The 22,294-nt window shown below is 40.7% G+C and overlaps 2 protein-coding genes and 1 non-coding gene across 7 annotated transcripts in view; 1 reads left to right on the top strand and 2 right to left on the bottom strand.

The window, feature by feature from the left end:
- The window catches only part of Nnt (nicotinamide nucleotide transhydrogenase), a 93,426-nt gene that overhangs the window by 27,842 nt on the left and 43,290 nt on the right, over nt 1-22,294 (top strand). For all 5 annotated transcript variants that reach the window (XM_036207437.1, XM_036207439.1, XM_036207436.1 and 2 more), the window contains exons 7-11: nt 26-213; nt 17,133-17,266; nt 17,922-18,113; nt 18,642-18,795; nt 21,815-21,976. In XM_036207437.1, coding sequence (XP_036063330.1) covers nt 26-213; nt 17,133-17,266; nt 17,922-18,113; nt 18,642-18,795; nt 21,815-21,976 — 830 coding nt within the window. The remainder of the gene's footprint in view (nt 1-25; nt 214-17,132; nt 17,267-17,921; nt 18,114-18,641; nt 18,796-21,814; nt 21,977-22,294) is intronic.
- LOC118596616 lies at nt 1,764-1,838 on the bottom strand. Its single transcript, XR_004946723.1, has one exon. It is a non-coding gene; the product is annotated as a small nucleolar RNA SNORD36 (small nucleolar RNA).
- Nucleotides 19,359-19,690, bottom strand: LOC118596510 (metallothionein-1). Its single transcript, XM_036207445.1, has one exon. It carries the CDS (start codon nt 19,667-19,669, stop codon nt 19,484-19,486), a length of 186 nt encoding a protein of 61 aa, XP_036063338.1. The 5' UTR covers nt 19,670-19,690; the 3' UTR covers nt 19,359-19,483.

Raw genomic sequence — 22,294 nt, 5'->3', positions numbered from 1 at the left:
TTACTGTTTTCCCTTCCACACTCAGAGCTGCAGCTTTGGAACAGTTCAAGTCTCTTGGTGCTGAACCCTTGGAGGTGGACTTGAAGGAGTCTGGTGAGGGCCAAGGAGGCTATGCAAAAGAGATGTCCAAAGAGTTCATTGAAGCAGAAATGAAGCTCTTTGCTCAGCAATGCAAGGAAGTGGACATCCTTATCAGTACAGCGCTCATTCCAGGTATGCTTCTGGGGAAATGGTTAGCTTTAAGGTACATTTACAGACGATCTTTCGAAGTTTAAAATGAGGGTTGTTAGGGTTTCTATTGCTGTGATTAAAGCACCACTACCAAAAGCAACTTGGGGAGGAAAGGGTTTATTTCAGCTTACAGCTCTGAGGTGACACTTACTGAATGAAGTCACGGCAGGAACCCAGAGGCAGGAACTGAAACAGAGGCCACTGAGGAGTTCTCCTTATTGGCTTGTTCCTCAAGATTGCTCAGTCTGCTTTTGTATGAAACCCAGGACTACCTTCCCAGGGGTGGCACCACCCACAATCAGCTGGGCCCTCCCACAGCAATCACTAAGAAAGTTCCCCGGTCTCGTCTACAGCACAGTCTTTTTATTTTAATTAATTAATTAATTATTTTTGAGATGGGGTTTCTCTGTGTAACAGCCATAGTGGTCCTGGAACTCACTATGTACACCAGGCTGGCCTGGAACTCACAGAGATCCACCTGCCTCTGCCTCCTGAGTGCTGGGATTAAAGGTGTGTGCCACCACCGCCCAGCTACGGCACAATCTTATGGAGGCATTTTTCTCAGTTGTGTTTCCCTCTTCTCCGATAACTCTAGCTTGTATCAAGTTGATAAAACACACCACACCCACATACACATGCACACAAACAAAACCAACCAGCTCAAGGATGAATAAATGTTTAGTGTTTGGATTTCTCTTTTCTTGTCTTTTTTTTTTTTTTAAATTTTAGATGGAAGATAATTTTGTAATTATATTTATGTACTGAAAACATAGCAGTGGACATTAAGCCCAGTTTAGTGACAAGTTCTTTGCCTTTTCCAGCTTGGCAATGTGAGTTGCAGGTTTAGTACCTGTGGTAATACTTTCTTATAGAGACCGCCAGCCTGCAAATAATGACACAGAGACTTCTTATTAATTATGAAAGCTTGGCCTTAGCTTAGGCTTTCCCCCAACTAGCTCTTATAACTTAATCTGTCTCTATTAATCCCGATCTGCCATGTGTCTCGGTCACCTCTGCTCTGTATCGTATGTCAGAGTCTCACTAGCATCTCCCCTTTCTTCTTCCCAGAGTCCTCTCTGCCCAGAAGTCCCACCTATTCTCCCCTGCCTAGCTATTGGCCATTCAGCTTTTCATTAAACCAATCACAAAGACACATCTTCCCAGTGTACAAAAACATTATCCGGCAACAAGGACCCAGGACGCTGCCTCCCTAGTGGCAGAGGATCTCATCATATCTGTTGTTGTGATTGGTCCTAATAGCTTCCCCCAGCTTAGCCAGAGCACCCCTGTCTTCCGAGTTAACCTGTGTGAAGGTTAAAGTGGTGCATGTCTGTGTCTTCTTGTGAACCAGCTGCCCCAGGACAAGCAGGAAGACCACCAGCTCAATGGGGTCTGTGTTGTAGGCATCCACCACCATCTGAACCTTCTTGTTCTCCATCAAGGTGGTGACTGTATTGGCCTCTGTGGAACACACAGCCACTCTGCTTGAGTGTTTGGGCAGCTCCAGTCACAAAAGAGCAGTCACAGAAGCTGTGACCCAGGGTTAAAAAGCTCGATTTCATTCTTCACAGTGATTTCAGGTTGAAGACATTCATACACCATTGCCTGTGTTCGAATTTCTTTAGGTGAAGGTTTTGTGTGTGTGTGTGTGTGTGTGTGTGTGTGTGTGTGTGTGTGTAATAAAAGTACTAGAAAAATGAAAAAAACACAGGAAAAAAAATTACTATAGCCCCTAGGCACAGAAGTCATCTATAACATTATATGATTTCTCTCAGTGTATTTTCATGCAACTATGTTTATATCATAGCTTATTTTCTATTTTCTATACTCTATTTTTAAGTGGTGTCTTTACTAAGTTTTTGATCAAATGCTAATATTTTTCTGTTCTCTTGAAGACACTATGTTTTCATTGTCAAAAAGCACTGAAAAATCTAAAGAATTAAAAACAAGTCAGAAATCCCATCAGACATCACCATGACTAATTTTTTTTTTTTTTTTTTTTTTTTTGGTTTTTCGAGATGGTTTCTCTGTGTAGCTTTGCGCCTTTCCTGGAACTCACTTTGTAGACTAGGCTAGTCTCAAACTCACAGAGATCCGCCTGGCTCTGCCTCCTGAGTGCTGGGATTAAAGGCATGCGCCACCACCACCACCACCACCACCCAGCATGACTAATATTTTGATGATAATGTTTCCATAAGAAAATGTGCTTATGTGTATATGTATGTGTTTATGGGATTTCCAGGAAATGCTTTTCTTTAAGGATGTGGCACTTTGTTCTTATTATTTCCTTTGATTTTTTTTTGGGGGAATGATTTATCATGTTTATTTACATACAGCGTATGCAAACCAGAAGAGGGCATCAGATTCCCTGGAGCTGAGTTAGGGGCAGTTGTGAGACATGTGATGTGGGTGCCGGAGTCCTTTTCTAAGAGCAGTCAGTGCTCTTAACCACTGAGCCGTCTCTCCAGCCCTGACATGTTTGTTTTGTTCAACCAGATTGTGAGATCTGTGACGGCAGAGGTTATTTTTAGATCTTAATGTTTTCTATATGATTGTGCTGAATTCATAATGTCAAACCAGTAAACATTTTTTGATCAGTAAATAGTAGTTTGGTGTGGGTAGATTATAGAAACAAGATGTTTTCCATCTTGTGTTTTCTTACCTCTCTCCCCATCCTTTGTTTCTGCTGTTGAACAATGAATACCATGTTGCCTTTAGTTTTTTCCGCTTCCTTAAAGAAAACGATCCAGACAATGAGAATGTAAAGAGTCCATAGTTGCTAGTGTTTGATTGTACTCAGGGACCTTCTTCTTTATATCAGAACTTTTTTTCTCCTCATGACTCCTTTGCCTGAGAAACTTTTACATGAACCTGGGTATATAGGTATCTGAGTCAAACATTTACTGGTACTATAGATCAGAAAGAAATTTATTTTAAAGCAATTTTTAGTATATATGTAATTTTAGCATTTATTAAAATGAAAACAAATTTACATACCAAGGACACAGAGATGCTTGTTTGTTTTATACAAAGAATGATATTTGGGCTGAATATTCCATACTACAGAACCTAGAGCATTTTCAATAGTTTTCCAGAAACTATTGATCTTTCCATTTTATAGTTACCAATTCTGAGATGACTACATCTCACATGTACATAGTAGAAAATAGCAAAGGTTTGTTTAGAATCATTCAGAAATTGATGGAAATTCTGTTCTTGTTCCAACCCAAAATTCCATTATTATTATTATTATTATTATTATTATTATTATTATTATATGACTTCTGTTTATACAAATGATAGATGAGCTGGTTTCTCCAGGAGCCACCATCCCACCAGAGTGCTGTTAGATAAAGCAATTAGGCAGGAGGGTAATATGGGTTCAGTCCATGGGCGCATCTCTGAGTGTAGAAATGATGCTTATGTTTGAGTGTTTGTCCAGGTGAGTGTTTGTGAATCTGTCAGCTAGGATGGAAATTATACACAAGCAGTGTCAGGAGGCACCCCAGGATTCCCCACTTTGTGATAGCTCCTAAGAAGGAATTAGGAGACCCGTCCTATGGCCATCATATGTCTTAGGAGCATCTACACCTTGGAGAAGGCCGTGTTAGGAGCTGACGAGTATGTAACAAGTGGCCAGTAGAGGGCGCTAAAACATCTACTCATTGAGTGAATGATTAAGACAGGAAGCTAGCTAGCGTTAATCAACTCAAACTCCCAAAAAGAAACGGCAGTAATTTTGACAAAGTATATAGCGCTGTAATTGATTATAAAGCTATGAGTGATACAACTCAGGACCTTTTAGGTAAACATACCCATCTTTGGGCCTACCTGCCTAACTTGTTTTGAGACAGGGTCTTGCTGTATAGCCTAGATGGGCCTTGAATTTGTAATCCTCTTGCTTCAGCCTCCTAAGTGCTGGGATTACAGGATTACAGATGGCCGTTGGTTTTATTTATTTACAAGTGGTCTCTACTCAGTGCATTTTATTTAGTAGGATGTCAACTGTGTGATACTCTTGAAGACTAGCTAGAGAGGTGTTGTTCATTGGCTTCACTGCATTTCCTATTTTCTGAAACCTTGATCTTCACATTAAACCTGCAGGAAGTTTGTGGTCAGTACAATATCCCAGAACCTGCCTTCAAAGAGCTGACTGGCTGAAACCCTGCACATAGAGAGACAGACACAGACACAGACACAGACACAGACACAGACACAGACACAGACACAGACACACACACACACACACACACACACACACACAGTTAGTATAGATTGTATGTGGACTGAAATAGTTGTGGAATGAGGTAATTGTTGTGCTGCCTCTACTGGGTCAGGTGATGGGTTAAAGATGAGGATTTTATTTAATGCTAGTAGCTTCAGGATAGGCTACTTATAGTCTCAGTGGTACTGAATGTAGAGGAGAAAGCAACCAAGCTCCCTGTCTAGCCTCTGCTAGGCTTACCGTGGCAGAAGCTACCTCTTTTACAATGAAAATCATTCCCGATAATATCCCAATTAAAAATTCATGATCAGGGCTGTAGAGATTGCCTAGTGTGTGGAATGTCCACCATGCAAGTGTGAGGACCCGAGTTTGGATTGAGGGCACTGTCATACAAGCCAGGTGTGGTGACATGTGTATGTATCTCCAGCACTGGAGGGGAAGGTCAGAGACACGTGTATCTTGGAGGGTTGCTAGCTAATCAGTCTAACCAAATGGCAGCTCCAGGTTCAGTGAGAGACCTTGTCTCAAAGAAAGAAGGAAGGTGGAGAGCAGTAGAGACACCTGATGTTGACCCCTGGCCTCCATACATGGCCTCTTCCCATGCCTGGGTGCATGCACCCACAGGCACACACTCACACATGCATGTATGCAACACATATGTACATGAGCATGCACACACAAAATAATAAAAACTCATGAAGACTGTATTATATAGTTTTCCTGCATTCAATTCCCTGTATTAGGTCTCTCTCTGTTCAATTTAATGGCCCATAGCTCCGGAAAGGCCTGAGATTTCATTTAATAATGGCGACTGTGTCTTGGTCCACTCAGGTTCCCAGTGTCATTAGATGAAGGCATCTAGATTGACCAAGGTTAGCTCATAGCCCCCTACTCCCAGTTACCCATGTTACAAAGTTTATATCCTTGGTGATGTGCATCATTGCCTTCCATTTTTATTGTTTTGATCCAAATTTAGCTTTTGGGTTTCATGTTAAACTTAGGCCTAACTGGTGTCTACTGTCAGTTGCCCTGGCCAGTTATCGCCTGTAGTCACCCTGGATACTTGGATAACTTCGCACACATTGCCTTTTCACTTTGCCACACCATCCCTGCTCTTTCTGCCTTTGGAAGCCCCACTCCATTCCGTTGGCACCTCTTCCACAGTGGCCACCACAGCTTACTGAGTAGTTGATACCGAGTTTTCTGCACACATAGCTCCTTGCCTGTAACTTCACCTCATGGCAGGACTCAGCCCCTTCTGCCCTTCACTGTCCTGTCTTCCTGTGCACACAGGACAAGTGTTCCAATCACCTCTGTCATGGCCACTGCTTGGCCTAGTGCTTCGTACACAATAGTGGCTCCACAGACATTGCTCAACTTATAATCCTGGGTGTCTTCATTAGGTTTTGGTTGGCACGGTCACTTTTATTTTTTCAAGGCTATCTAAAGAAAGCTCAAGATTACACTCCATTGGCTCACCTTTTTTTTTTTTTTTTTTTTTGTAGGAACATTGTGGAAGCTAATTTGAGACTGGAAAGTTAGCTTTCTTAAATTTTTCAAAGCTAGGACATACGCCCAGTCTGCAATTTGAGGTGGCTAGCTAGACACTTCAGGCACTGGAATCAGGAAGTAGTGGAGGGTGTGTTCAGGAACTGTGAAGTGTCTTGTCAAGAAGGAAGATAGTCATTGATTATAAATTGTAATATCTTGGGCCATGTATATTTGGGTTTGTTTTTAGACTTAATCTCAGCTAGGCAGCAGTATTTCTCATGTTTATACCAGTTAGGGTCTATAAAATGTCCTTGACGTAGGACATTTAAATCCTCCACGCCTGGGGAAGGGTTGGGAAGGAGGTATTTCCTCTGATGGGACTCGACCTGAGATGTTGCAGCCTCTTGGAAAATCCACATCAATTCTGCATCTGATGCTGCCCATATTTTTTTCAATGCATTATTCATAACATAGGATAACAGTTGGAAAAGAGGGCTTTCAGACCTGTGTTTTTAGGCAAGTGAATAATACAATAATAACTGACTTGCCCATGGATTTCTACTGAGATCACTTTTGTTTCAACAACTGTACAACGTTTTTTCAAAAGTTAGAAGACTTTATCATTTAGAGTGTTCTTTCTTCTCTGCACATTTTGATTTTAGGAGTCAACACTACACCAGGTAGGTCAGCGGCTCCTAACATTTTAGAGAGTATATTCCTTTTTTTCTGACTGTCTGATTCATATTTCATGCTCCCCTCCCTTCCATGTAGTTTATGCCTCTATGGAATTTTAAAATGTTGCTTCCACACTACCACTTGTTTTGAGAATCTTGAAAGACAGAGATAAATACTTCTATGTTACAACATCAGGAATTGGTAACCACAGGCTGTCTCTTGGTAGCTTTCAACACAGATAGGGCCACTTGTCATCAGATAAAGGGTGCCAGAATTCTGGGGTTTTCTATTGCCATTTGTCAGTCTTGATTCCTTAGGGTGTGTCTGACACACTTCGTGAATTGCTGAGCCTCATTTAACAAATGTTCTGTTAGGAAAATTTATGCCACGGAGTTATATTCTGGTTTGGTCTGTTATTTCTCCAAAAGTATGGTGTAAGATGGAGAAGTATTACACTCTTCTCCCTGCCAGTTCCTGAGTTGAAAGGCTCGGGAGGTGAGCCTACTTTTAGTGAAGAGCTACCATTAATGCCTTTTCCTGATGACATAGGAGTTCTGAATTCCCAGTCCCTTCCATCTGCCCTGTCCTTTCTTGTGAGGGGTATGGCTCTCAACCCGTAATCTTTGTGGTGACACATGAACCCAAGAGTGTAAAACTGCTTGATTATTGTAGATATCTATTTTTTGCCCACTTAACATTACCAGGTGGGTAGCTCTCATTCCCAACTCATGGGGTTTCAGACTAAGTGTTGCGAACACCATGATGAGGCTCTGAAGGCCACTCTGAGCACTGTCTCTCTTTTGAGGAGTGTGCATGGGAGGTGTCACCTGTCAAGTGCATGCTGTGTCTCACACATCAGTCTTATTTACACTTTTTTGGCTAAGACCAGTCCGAGGGTCCAAGCCATCTGTGAAGGAAGCTCGGAGTTCTTGTCTAGCCATGTGCCCAGGAATAAAGTAACATTATATTAGTTTGTTAAGGCTTTCACAGCAAAGTACAACTGACTGGGTAGCTTAAGTAACAGAAACTTAGCTTTTCACCTGTGTGTGTGTGTGGGGGGGGGAGGGTCTAGAAATTTATGATCAAGTTGCTGTCCTTGGTTGAAGCTGGCCATCTTTCACAGGCCTCTGTGTAGTTAGTGATTTCCTGCCTGGTCCACAGTCAGGACAAATCTCTCTCACCCGCCAGTCCCATAGTTGCTTAGACCCAACCAAGAAAGCACACAGAAACTTATATTGCTTACAAACTGTAGGGTCATGGCAGGCTTCTTGTTATCTACTTCTTCTATCTTAAATTAACCCATTTCTGTTAGTCTATACTTTGTCACATGGCTTGTGGCTTACCGGGTGTCTTTACATGTTGCTTCTCATGGCGGCGGCTAGCGGTGTCCCTCCCCCGGCCTTCCACTTCCCAGAATTCTCCTCTCTCCTTGTCCCATCTATACTTCCTGCCTGGCTACTGGCCAATCAGCATTTTATTTATACAGATCAATATCCACAGCACCTCTGTTCTCTGTGTATATGCATCCCTGGTGTCACTTTTGATATTTAATTTCTTCTTCTTTAAGGATGCCTATAAAGTTAGGCTCAGGCCCAGGGTTAATTCACTCACATCTTTAACAGCCCTATCTCCAAATTCAGTCAGCTTCATAGGTAATGCTAGGGCTTAGGAATCAACATATAAATTAAAAAAGAGGATATTAATGCATCCCTCAACCACTGTGGCAGAGTACCTTAGATCATAGTGGACCAGAAGGAGGTGAGGAGGGCCGGAAGTGAGGGAGGTGAGGCCGAGAATCTATCTCTGCAGCCTTGTCCTCTGTGATCTATTTTCTCCAAGAAGCCCACCCATCTCCTGTTCTCTCCCAAATTTCAAAAACGTCGTCCTATTATAAATCTACCAAGGGATTGGTCTGTTTATTAGCTCAGTATCCTCAGGATCTAGTCATTTCCCCAAATCCCAATTTCAATCAAACCCCAAATATGCAAGGCTATCGGGGATAGGTCATATTCAAACCGTAACAGTGCAAAATTTTTGTTAGGCTGGGTCTTTCTTCCTCCTCCTCCTGTTTCTCTTCTTCTGATGGGGTCTCATATACTGCTGGCTGGCCTTGACCTTGCTCTGGAGCTGATGGCTAGGTTGAATTCCTGATCCTCCTGCTTTCCTCTGCCAAGATCCTCCTTCCTGATCTTCCAAGTGCTAAGATTACAGTCATATGCATGCCACCACACCCAGTTTATAAATGACATTTCTTAATATGTAAAACACTGATTGATGTTGGAACTGTTTTCTTTACTGTTTTTCAGTTAACATTAATTAATACATGGTGTCACATTGCCTTTAAGACTGCCCTCTGTGGTCCTTGTTGGTGAGGAATCTGTTTTGGTTTTAGGTAAACAGGTTCTATGATTTGTATTACGCATCTGTGAGTATGGGGTTAAATTTATCATGCTGTGTTAAGGCAGAAAGTTTTTTTTGAGCCTCTAATTTGATGTTTAACAGGCCAGGAAGTTAGGAATTTCCCCATGATTACATGTCATTGAGTAATTCCAGTAAATAATTCTCTGTGCTTTTTGGAATCATTATAAAAACTTGTGGTTAATCCATTTCATCTTGGTGTCTTTTTGTTCTTAATAGTTTTAGTGGCTTCTTCTTGATCCCTCTCCTCTCCTCTCCTCTACTCTCCTCTCCTCTCCTCTCCTCTCCTCTCCTCTCTTCCCCTCTCTTCCCCTCTCCCCTCCCTCCCCTCCTCTCCTCCTCCCCTGTTCCTCTCCTTCCCTCTCCATCCCATCCCCTCCCCTCCCCCCCCCTCCCCTCCTCTCCTTCCCATCCCACTTTCCTTCCTTCCTTCCCCATCCTGGATCAAAGTTGCCTGTGAGGATTTGATTTCCCCCCCAATATGATAGACTCTGAGAATTTATTGATTTCAGATGACCATGCTTACTTTGATTTATTCAGAGAGGTCCATGACAAGATTTTCCAGTAAATAGTCTTTTTTTAAATTTAGTTTACCTGAAGTCACTCTTTTTGAATTTAGCATTGTAGAGGAGCCAAGGATGTATTCTTTTGCTAAAAGTCGGGAATACTGTTGAAGCTGTTTTCATAAATGAGCAGCTTTTCTAGTAGCTTCCAATTTCAACGCTTTCAAACTCCATCTCAGTAGAAATTTATTGAGAAAGTCATGATTATGAAACAATTCTGTAAGTTCATTAACATTTCAGAATAAATTTAAGATGAGCATAGTCTCAGCATACTCTGACATCTGCAACCGCAGCACTCACACAACAGAGGCAGGAGGATTACCAGTTCAGTGTCACCTTTGGCTGCATAGTAAGTTTGAGTCCAGCCCGAGCACCAAGAGACTCCGACTCAAACACAGTTTATATGAGTTACAGCCATACGTGCTTACGTCAAAAACCAGGTCGTTTATAGAATGTACAATTCCACTTATGCGCAACTCAGAAATTCAGGGGAGCCTTGCACTAACCTGAAACATTCTTGTTCATCTCACACAACAGTTAGTTGAACAGAAAATGACAAAATTGAAATTTTCAGTTGATTTACTTTTTTATCTGGAGTGAGGGTTGAACCCAGGACCTCATGCATGCCTGGCAAGCACTCTACCCACTGAGCTACACCCCTGGCCGGATGAGTACTGCTTTTCTAGCAGAGAAAGAACCCCCTAATTTCCAGGCACTCACCTCACTTAGCTCTGAATCCATGACAAACTCCTTATTTTTTAAATCTATTTTAAAGTCTTCATTTAAAATTTAAAGTAGTTTAAAGTTCAAAAGAGTTATAAAGGAATATTTCCTTTCCGATTTGGCCTATAATGGTCGGTCACCTAGTCGTTACCACTGAGTCAGCGAGTGAATGGACATCTGAGTGATGACTGTGAGCACTGATGTCTCACCATTGTCTTGGCAGAAGAAAGGAAATAACTCCCCAATGGGGAGGAACTGAGTAACTTCACTAGAGGAACTCAATGTTCATGGACTAGGAAGGGCCAAAACAAAAAAAAATATTTCATGAAGATTGTGTCAAATCTTTCACTCAGTTCCTGTCTTGCCAGGAAATATGTAATGATTTTCTCTCCTCGTTAATTTTTTAAATATTTATTTATTTATTTTTAGATGGGTGGTGTTTGGAAATGTAACAATCCTGGCCTGTTTGTAAATCCTACTTTATTTTTATTTTTATTTTATTTTATTTTTTTAGCTAAATGATTAAATTATTAACATTGGGCTTCAGAATGGAAAAGCCCAAGTGTACCTTGAAAAACAAAAAACGCCCAAGCCCTCCCCAAGCCCTCTTACCCAGATTTTTGTTAGCCCCTCTGTTTCCTTCTGCATTGATGCTTTAGAAAATATGCAATTCTCCTTTTGCCTTTTATCCTTATTTTGTCTTTATATTTGAGAGATTTTGCAGTGGATGTTGGACGTCACTGTTATACAGTGTGAAAAGTCTGTATACATTTTCCCATTCTCCATCCTCTTTTGTCAGGTCGTCCTAAGCACAGCTCTGTAGGTCAGTTCATACTTTTTGGGTTGGTAAGGTAAATAAGTTATCCTAAGTTATTCTAATATCTCTGGTAATAAATATCAAGCCATGTTCTTAACTTAATGGAAGAGTTGGCTGTGAATACTTTACTTTTGTTCTTTCAGACAAAAATACTAGGAGGTGCTGGATAATGCTAGAAATAAGCATGAACACTAAGGGTTCAGATCCTAGGCACTCATGTAAAGAGACAGCCTGGTACCATGTGCATCGATCACCCCAGTGTTGGTGGGGAGGAGACAGGGACTCCCGGGGCTTGCTGGCTAGTCAGCCTACGTAATCCACAAACTCCAGGTTCATTGAGTGACTCTATTCAAAAAAGAAAAAAGGTGGAGATCAACAGAGGAAGACATCAAATGTTGACCTCTGCCATCTCCATGCAAGCGTGTGCAACACCCCACCCCCATGTTTATACATGAACACATACACATGCCTAGATCACACACACAAAATGAAAAAGGCTATATGACTTTTGCTGGAGATGAAATAAAGCACATAGTAGAAAATAAAAATAATAGGTGGCTTCTTGGTTTAGCTAGAAATACTGTTAACATTTTTATTCCTTTCTTTCTACCTTTGTTCAATGCATCATAACAATGTTGGGATCAAGGTGTTGCACATTTTTTCCACCATTCAGTATTATGTAGGTATTTGATGCAACCTGATGGTCATTAAGAACCCTGTCAACATGTCTTAAAGGTTTTGTAGAATTTTCTTTTTCAAATTCATATGATAGTGCTGTTTACCCAGAATTGAAGCTTTAGTTATTTCTGCTCCTTGTTAGTTAAAAACAATACTCTGATAACATTTTCTGCATAATTCCTATGTCTGTATTTTTATTTACTTCTCCAAAATAAAAGGTAAAACTAATGGAGGGGTGAATTCCAGTACTTCTTTTGACAATTTACACATACCCAAAAAACGACTTCCTTGAAAGATTTTGTTGTTCATAATCTCATCAAGAGATTGTCTAGTTAATTGTTTAATTTAAATATAAAGTATAATAATTTCTATTTATTAGCCTATATAAAGTGTACATTTCCATATGTATATATAATGTATTTTGATCATATTCATCTTTTTATTACCTACCCTTAGCCTTCTACCATCTGCTTTCTTTCCCATCTCTATTCTTGTATTGCTTTTGACTCTTAGTTTGAGAAGCCAAAAAAATTTCTCAGTTTTTATACTTAATATTTTATAATCCTCCTGGGAGTAAACTTTTTAAAAAAAATTTGTTACTGGTTTTTGAATTGATCATTTGTTTATATTATCAGTTAACTATTAGGATCTTTTTAAAAAAAAAAGATTGAAAACCATTTTCTTTAAAATTTTTTTTCAGTTCTTATTTGTGTGTGTGTCTGGGTCTGTGTAGGAGGAGGTCACTGGATCCTTTAGAACTAGAGTTACAGGCAGTGTGAGCTGCCTGATGTGGGTGCTGGGAATCAAAGTCAGGTTCTGTGCAAGAATAGCATGTGCTCTTAAATGTCCAGCCCTTTATTAAGATCTTAATATTTTGGTTTTCTTTGTTTTAATTTCTGTGAATTAAAATATTTTTTATTTACTTTCTTTTTGTTTCCCCCAAAGATTTATTTATCTGAGACAGGATCTCACTGTGTATGTTTTATTGACCTGGAATTGGAATTCTTTATGTGGACCAGTCTGACCTTTTAAAAATTGTGTGTGTGTGTGTGTGTGTATGTGTATACAGGCATAGATATTCAAAGTGGCCAGAAGAGGGAGTTGGGTCCCCTGGAGTTGGAATTACTTAAGTTGGTAGCTGCTGGGTGTTTTTTTTTTTTTTGTAATTTTCCTTATTGTTTTAAATCTAGGAAATCCTTTTTGGTTTTTTCGAGACAGGGTTTCTCTGTGTGGCTTTGCACCTTTCCTGGATCTTGTTCTGTAGACCAGGCTGACCTCGAACTCACAGAGATCCTCCTGGCTCTGCCTCCCGAGTGCTGGGATTAAAGGCGTGTGCCACCACCATCCAGCTCTTTTTTTTTTTTTTTGAGCCGAGGATCGAACCCAGGGCCTTGCTCTACCACTGAGCTAAATCCCAAAACCCTAGGAAATCCTTTTTTAAGTCCACAGACTAGAGAAAGATGCTAAACTGTTTTGCTTCCTTCTTTCTTTTTCTGGGTCAGTTCTCTTACAATTAATTATAATTTACCTAGATCTTAGTTAAAAATAGAATGTTCAGGTTGAGTAGAAAACTTCTCTCCTAAACCTAACTAAACCATTTATTGCCCCTTCGTTATTTTTTGATTCTGTGTTTATCATGCAGTTCTGTTTTTATGGTGTTAGACTGTTTGCTAAGATACTATGTTACAATCATCTTCCCAGCCCTTCTCCATTGTGACCTATTCTTTCGAGGGTCAGCTCATCGGGAACACGGCTCACCATCCTGCTTCTCTTTTGGCTGTATTTTTTCCCCTTATGTTTTCAATTTTCATTTTTGCAGTTTCTAGAATAAAAAAAAAAAGCTGATCCACATGTGAGGGCTTACAGGCAGCTGCACTGTTCTGTCCTTCATTGTACCCCCTCCCCCACCCCGTAACCCTGACTGAGATTTCTTAATTTTAAAATTAGGACATTTGGGAGATAAGCAAAAGTACGGAGAAGAAAATAAATTAGTCTTACCACTTAAAAATACTCTGATATTGTTGAATGCTATATGACATACTTTATTACAAGTTATATAGTCTACAGATCACTTTCATATGCACATATAAAATAGGCATATGTAGTTTAAACATATACATTCTGTTATGTGCTTTAAAAATATGATCAGTGACTGAACTTGAAAACTACCACTGAGCAAGACATCAGGTGGCCTAAATTTTTGGGCTCCTTAGAAAACATGAAGGGTACAATCCATCTTCTCTAATTTTATTTAGTCAACCTTTACATATTGAATTTGACAACAGCTGACACAGCCCTAGAAAACGCCTTTGCACATTGGTGTCTTGATATAATAACTTAATATATTAATATATATTTTATATTACTATATAATAACTTAGGTCATTTGGTTTTTTATTATTCTGAAATTCAGTCACTTTTGAGACAGTTGTATATTATTTCACACTGAATATTTACTTAATGTAAGAATCATAGGGTATCACTAGAACCGTTTGAAAATCTAGCCAGGTATGGGGTCACATGCCTGTAATCCAAATACTTGTACAGTAGAGGTGTCAGGATCAGAGGTTCAAGGCCAGCTCTAGCTACATAGCATGTTTAAGATCCTCTGGGGACATCCTCCTCCCCCCACCAAATATAACTTAAGTTATAGATAAGCCACAGAGGTATATTTTAAAAGCATGAGATTTGGGTTAGCAATACAGACACAGAGGTCAAGCAATTGTTTGATATGCCTGCGGCCGTGGACTCAACCTCTGGCACCAAACAAACAAGCAAAAACAAAAAGAAAGAAATACTTGCAAGTCAGCAGCACACAGCACAGTTGGTGAGCTGTCTCAAGGGGTTAGAGCACTTACCAAATCTGATGACCTGAGTTTGACCCCTGGGACTCACACAACAGAGAGAGGGAACTGATTTCCACACTTGTCCTCAGACCTCCTCTCATACACCTTGGTACTCAAATACCCCCCACCCGTATACACATACACACTTCAAATTTTTTTCACCAGATATAGATGAACATAAGGAAAAGAATCTAGCATTACCATAGCAGAACAAATTAGTTATACGCCAAATAAGATTTGTGGCATCAGTAGCCACTGTTTGTGTTCATCAGAAGCCAGAGAGACTCATTCCACCTCTTAAACAGTTGTTTTCGGCTTGTGGGCCCAAGTCTGGAGGGAGTAAAAGCTATAACAAGAAGGTGGCCGATTTAAGCAGCAGCTCAGCATCAGAGGGTGGGATGGTGATGACAGTGCACATCTGGAAGGTATAGGCGAGCACTTGAGAGCTGCTTCTGCGTGGACGCAGCTACCGTGGTTCAGTTACCAATCTCTGGGGAGCTGGGAAGTATGGGCTTCCTTATGGGAAAAGTCCTGGATATATGTTTGCCTTCTCAGATTCTCAAGGTTCGGGAAAACATTCCAGGTGCTTTTGTTTACTACTTGGGGGAGAAATTAGGGGAAGGAATACTGCCAAGGAGTTTGGAAAACCATTGCAGCTACCAGAACTTCAGGCTGTTGACTGGGAGAAAATGCCTCTTGATTCTTGTTCATTTATGGAGACCCAGAAGAGAGAATCGGATCATTAAAGGGATCTTCTGGTAGCTAGTCCAGTGTTGCTGACGTGGATGGCCCAGAGGGGAAGCCAGGATTGGGGACATTAGAAAGAACTGCTCACCCAGGGGGAAAAAGCCTCCAGAAGTAAGGATTTGGACTTTATCTGGTATGAAGTTCGTGCCAAGAGGATTGAGGTAACCCCGAACACCCACACATATCTTTATAATTGTTTTCATGTGTATTACAACCAAATATTATTTTTCCTTCTGGAATTGTATGTATCTCAGTCAAGCGTTTTGATAACGAGATGATTTTTTAAAATACAAATGTAATGCTTAACTGACATCAATTTATAAAAGACAGTATTTTTACTAAAAGCCTGTAAATATAAAATTGAAAATAAAAAAGAGGGATAGAAATGAGGCTGCTGGTGCTCTGCTTTCATTCTGCCAGTCTTCCAAGTGTGTGGTGATATTATGTTCCCCCAAATTTTGTGTGCCCTAATAAACTTATCTAGGGTCAGAGAACAGAACAGTCACTAGATATAGAGGCTAGAAAATGGTGGCACTCACACCTTTAATCCTAGCATTCCAGAGGCAGAGATCCCCCTGTTTCTCTGTGAGTTCAAGGCCACACTGGAAACAGCCACTTGTGGTAGCAAGAGCCTTTAATCCCAGGAAGTGATGGCAGGAAACAGAAAGGTATTTAAGGCGTGAGGATGAGGAACTAGAGCCTGGTTAAGCTTTTAGGCTTTTGAGCAACAAACAGTTCAGCTGAGATTCATTTGGATAAGGACTCAGAGGCTTCCAGTCTGAGGAAACAGGATCAGCTGAGGAATTGGCGAAGTGAGGTGGCTGTGGCTTGTTCTGCTTCTCTGATCTTCCAGCATTCACCCCAATACCTGGCTCCAGGTTTGTTTTTATTAATAAGACCTTTCCAAGATTTGTGCTACACACATGGGTTTCCTTCCTCCTTTGGTTTAGGTGTTTGTTGGGATTTATCCTATATTGGAACTAGTGGGCCTCCTAAAACACATTGTGAATTTAGACCATGAAATATCGCATAGGCAGAATGAATCCCATGAAAGCAGGGACTGCTGCTGTTTGTTGACTTCTGTACTCCCAGCACCAGGAGTAGATGGGATTGACTTCATAGGCAGAGAAGCAATGGTTGGGAATCCAAGTACAGGAGTGCTTCCCCACCCTTTGGAGCCACGCAATGCCACAGTATTTACTTCATGGCACTTGCTGGTCTCTTCTAGTTGCTATCCTGTGTTAAATTAAGGTGGGTAATGAATTGGAAAATCTGGTGACATTTGCTAAAAGGAATGGAAATATCCTATTTTGTAATTCATAAATTAGTACTGAATGTGCTCTTGACATGTATGACCTTTGTGAATTGTTCAATCTGGGTGAACATAGTTTCCATAATGGCTTATTTTATGTATTCTTTTTAAACAAATAAGATCTCTCAGTAAATGGTCTTAGCTATAAGCCAGCTGGGAAGAGCATGGCTGAGATCGCTCAGGACAAGCATGTGGTAAGGCTTGTTTGCCAGCTGAAAGGTGCCCACTTTGCAGCCCACCCAGACATCTTTTCCCAAAGTGGATGACTGGTCTCCTGTGTGCTCTAGTCTTAGGAATAGTTTGTAAAGAATTGGCTTTTCACATAATCAAGCCTTGACTGCACAGAGACCACTATAGCAATTAGAAGAATATACTAATTTGTCCTGTGTTCTTTGATTTTTATCAGGTAAAAAAGCTCCCGTTTTATTTAGTAAGGAAATGATTGAATCAATGAAGGAAGGTTCAGTTGTTGTGGATTTAGCTGCTGAGGCTGGCGGAAACTTTGAAACCACTAAGCCGGGAGAACTTTATGTGCATAAGGTATACCAAGAAAACCTCTTTTGCCTCTGTATTCTGATATCCAGTGATTTGTGAGGTTTAAAAAATATTTTTACTAATTCTTTGAGAATTTAATACACAAACACAATGTATTTGGATTGTATTGACTACATACTCCTTCCCCCAAGGCTTCCTGGGTCCTATTCCCAGCCCCCAGTTGAGGATTTTACTTTTTCCTCCTTTTAAAATTTCTTTTAGAGTTCTGGGTGGGGATCAAACCCAGGGCCTCATGCATGCTCTCTTCCACAGAGCTGTACCTTAAGTCCTCTGTAAGGGCTATTTATTCCTTTTAAGTATCTGGAGAAACTAAAGTTGAAAAGTTTAAAAAAAAATCCATGAAGGCTTGGAAAAAGATTTTAAAAAATGGACATAATTAAAGCTCACTTTGAAATGGGCATTTATGTTTGTGAGTATATATGCATATATATATACACACATGCATATATATATATACATATATATATGTATACACACACACACACACACACACACACACACACACACACATATATATGCATCTACAAAGATACATGCTTTCTAAATTGAGCTTCAGCTGTGCATGAGAATTGGCATTGAGCCTTGAGAGAGAATGTAAGGGCAGGGGAGTGACTTCTGTGACAATGTGCTTTTCCTTTAGGGAATCACTCACATTGGCTACACGGACCTTCCCAGCCGGATGGCGACCCAAGCCAGCACTCTGTATTCCAACAACATCACCAAACTCCTGAAGGCCATCAGCCCTGACAAGGATCACTTTTATTTTGAAGTGAAGGATGATTTTGACTTTGGTACAATGAGTCACGTCATCCGAGGGACTGTGGTGATGAAGGTAGGACATTGCTCTTCGCCTGTGCTCTTCATGTCACTTGGATTTAGGGTCCCTGTTCATGGAAGAACCCCGTTTTGGAACCGAGATGTATTGTAATAAAGCATTGGCATGCCAGTGGAAGTTGTTTAAAAATAGAGAATAATTTAAGGAAAGTATTTCAAAGACTCAAGTATGATAATTGAAAATATATATATCACTTTTGAAAACCAGAAACAGAAATTTGATATAGTAGGAAATGAATTATTCTCTCATGTATTTACTTTTCAGGGTTTGATGAGCACTTTGCTATATATGCCCCATACATATAAAAATTATATATATATCACTAACACTATACGCTTACATACCCATTTTGTAAATTTTATAAGTTTACACTAAAATGAAATACATACATTATTGTACACATACATTAGTATACATTAAAATCATATTTACACAAAAGGTTTTTTTTCAATGTGAGCTGTCTTCTGTAAGTCCTTTTGAACCGCCAACTTGACTTTGAAAATATTGTTTTCTAATGTTTGTTAGGATGGCCATGTGATTTTCCCAGCTCCTACACCGAAGAATATCCCTGTAGAGGCCCCTGTGAAGAAGAAGACAGTGGCTGAACTGGAAGCCGAGAAAGCAGGCACTGTGTCAATGTACACGAAGACACTGACCACGGCGTCCATGTACACGGCAGGTAAGGATGACATTTATCCAGACTGAGCACTCACTGAGTTTTGTATGCGGTACGTGAATTGTCATGAATAATAAATGGAATACTGTTGTTATTCTTTAGATTCTGATATGCTGGGCCTGAGAGGTCAGACTCAATCATTTGTTACCTGTTCCTCCTCTATGGACTTGGAGATCGCATTGATTACCCAAAATAACACAGGCATTTTGTTAAGTGCTGGAGCGAAGGCATGTGAAATAACATCTAAGGCATTAGTACATTTTACAGAAAACAACTTCAATATAGTCATCGATACTCCCTATATTGAAGCTATTGAGGAGCGGTGTTAGATGTGCTGTTGTTACATGTGTGTTTATCTCTTTAAGATCTTTTTGTGCTTTGTAAAACACCACTTGTGGCTGTCGGTATAATTGGGTAAAACTGGGAGACCAAATGCTTGTTTGAAATATAAGGGCTAGCCTTGGATATTAGACTAATATTCTAAGTTACCTACTAAGAAACTTTAATATTTTAATTGTGATTTCTCTCTTTATAACTGATCACAAGTTCTTTTAGCTTTTTTTTTTAGAATCAAAATGGCTTTTATTCACATATTTTATAGAAAAGGGGGTTTGGTAAACAGGGTAGAGCCGCATGAAAAACTCCGGGTTGGTCCATACTATTTACAGGTGGGAGCGGCATTGTCCTCACATCAGGCACAGCACGAGCCCTTGTCCGATGCCCCTTTGCAGACCCAGCCCTGGGCACACTTGGAGCAGCCCACGGGGCAGCAAGAGCAGCAGCTCTCCTTGCAGGAGGTGCACTTGCAGTTTTTGCAGCCGCAGGAGCTGGAGCAGGTGCAGGGGCTGCCGGTGGAGCAGGAGCAGTTGGGGTCCATCCCGAGATCTGGTGAAGCTGGAGCTACCGAGGAAGTGATGAGGAGGCAGTCAGGCTTCCGGAAGTCGTGCCCTCTTTTGGCTTTTTAAGACTCATCTTCCCGAAATCACTAAAGGTTTACTTTAAAATAGTGAGACATTCTTTCTAGCTAGGTATCGTGAGGGGCTGCCATGTGGGTATTTGATTGGGAGTTGCTCTCTTCCTCATAGAAGGAACGAAACATGTTCAGCACTGCTTCGCGTCAAAGCCAAAGCAAAACAAAAGCAAACTATAATGAATGAAGGGAGCAGCAGCAGGCACACAGGATTCTTGTAGGCTCAGCATTCCCCGAGTTCCCATGTGAGCCCAGATGTTTCAAAGCTAACTGTGTAACTCTCCTTGAATAAAGAGCAAGGCTCAGCAAGAGGAATGGAGAGCTCCTTGTCTGGTGCATGTTGTGAGGAGATGGGGTAGTGTCCCGACTTGCACTCACTTGGTTTAAAAAAAAAAAAAAAAGGAAATAAGGTGATTGCATTGTTCATGGGGTGTTTTCTAAGCAGGACTGTGAACTTGCGTTTCTCTTTGAGATGCAGAAGAAAAGGAAGCAGGGCATATGTGATTTATTTTCTGTGAGGTTTCTGACGTCATTATTGAGGTGCAGAGCATTTCTGCTAGTGGATTAAAGAGTTGATGAGCAAACCTTCTTATGTGTGATATTACCTGTGTCTTTGTCCATGATGAGGCGCTGTGGATTTTGCTGAGTTATTACTTTCTGACCAGTATGATCCCAATAGAAGCTAGCTAGCAGTTACTGAGTATCAGGCACTGTGCTGTATGCTTCATATACCTTAGTTTGCTTATGCCTTATAAAAACTCAGTAATGTGGGAATATTGTTATATCCTTTTTTTTTTTAGATAAAGACACGGGATGGTTAATAATATTATAGATGAGGACATTGAAACACAGAGAGGTCCATACCATGTCTAAGATCAATCACTAGCAAGCAGCAGAATGAAGATTTGAATTAGGCCATCTGATTTGAGAAAGTATGCCTAATCGTAACCCTATATTGAGTATCTTATCAGGACCTGGAAGGCCACAACATTTACCTGACTCTCCCTCCAGAGACTTAACAAGCCATGTGTTAGAACTTTTGAAATACTAAGTATGAGTAGGAAGAATCTACATTAAGAATAGTCAACTTCAAGTAAAATTAAAGTCCACTTATATCTCTTCCTTTAGCTGTGCTACTGATAAAGCAGTAGTTCCTGCTGAGAACTCAAGGCTGAGAATTCAGGGAAGGGTGCTTCCAGCTCCCCTGTAGCCCAGTGTCTCTGTTTTACGGAGGTTACCACTAGGTAACCCTTCCTTCTGTTGCAGAACAGCCGTCCACATGTTTGTTATTAAGAAAGGCGATAATTAAAGATGTATGTTCAGAGCTGACTGTTTGTATTCTGCACATTTTTAATTTAATTTGTAGCTCCCCCCCCCCTCTTTTCTTTGTAAAACTCTGTTTGCTGACTTGGTGTTGAGGCTGGAGCTGACTGCCCTGGCCAGCAGTCCAGTCCAGATTCAGGCGCAATTGCAAAATTTCTGTCCTGGGTGGGTGGAAGCCATATGTTTCAGGGAGGTGCAGGAGTGAATGAGATCCTTCCTGGTCTTTGACAACCTCTCTTGCTGAGCCACAACCGAGAGTGACATAAAATTGGCCTCAGAAAGGTCCTGTCCTCTAAAGGTTATGTCCTGCCTGACTAGAAAGGGTTTTGTAGCTCTTCTGTAGGCTTGTAATTTTGGAATAAAAATGCTTGTATGAATAAATACATGTGACACTGTCAGTAAATGTTAAAACAGAAAAGAGGACCAAGTTAGGCACAGGGAAATGTGCAAATTGTTATGAAGGTAACTCATAAATATTACTGGATCTTTGCATTTCATTGGGTGGTGGGGGGGGTCAGTTAAGGTAGATTTTGTTCATAATCTCCCTTGCATCTTAATGGTCAAATGTCTTAAAGATCTGCTGGTTGTTGGCAGAAGAGCAGAATTTAAGACATTGACTATTCTGTAATACGTGTGTGTGTGTGTGTGTGTGTGTGTGTGTGTGTGTGTGTGTACTTTTAATTTTACTGAGGTCATTCAGGCCATCTCCCTTTCTCCCCCTTTCTCTAGGTCTCACCGGGATGCTAGGTTTGGGCATTGTGGCCCCCAATCTCGCCTTTTCTCAGATGGTGACCACTTTCGGCCTGGCCGGCATTATTGGTTACCACACTGTCTGGGGCGTGACCCCTGCTCTCCACTCACCACTGATGTCTGTAACTAATGCAATCTCAGGTTTGTTCTTTGCTTCTTTTGATCTTTGCTCTCGGTCTGTCATAGGCTTCCCCTCTCTAGGAGTAGTTTCAGTTGAACTTTATAAAGTCCATTTTCAAATCACGACTCCTGGTGTCTACCGTAGTTATTGTAGTGATTTGGGATTCCCAAAGGTGAGTGGACTTGTCAAGTAGGATGCCAGAGAATGTGTCAGCCCCTCCTGTGTTCCCATTTCCAACAGTGTGGATCCATTAATATTTCTTCCAATTACCATGTACTTTAAGGGAAGGGTTCCACTGATGAAATTTAAAAACCAGAGGGTGTTTCACAGAATCAGTT

Source organism: Onychomys torridus, chromosome 15, assembly GCF_903995425.1.
Source record: "Onychomys torridus chromosome 15, mOncTor1.1, whole genome shotgun sequence".
Lineage (NCBI taxonomy): Eukaryota > Metazoa > Chordata > Mammalia > Rodentia > Cricetidae > Onychomys > Onychomys torridus.
The sequence above is the reverse complement of the archived record's forward strand: the minus strand, read 5'-3'. Positions and strand labels throughout refer to the sequence as shown.

Excerpts from the sequence above, each read along its gene's own strand:
- LOC118596510 (XM_036207445.1), bottom strand. The coding sequence starts at position 19,669 with ATGGACCCCAACTGCTCCTGCTCCACCGGCAGCCCCTGCACCTGCTCC.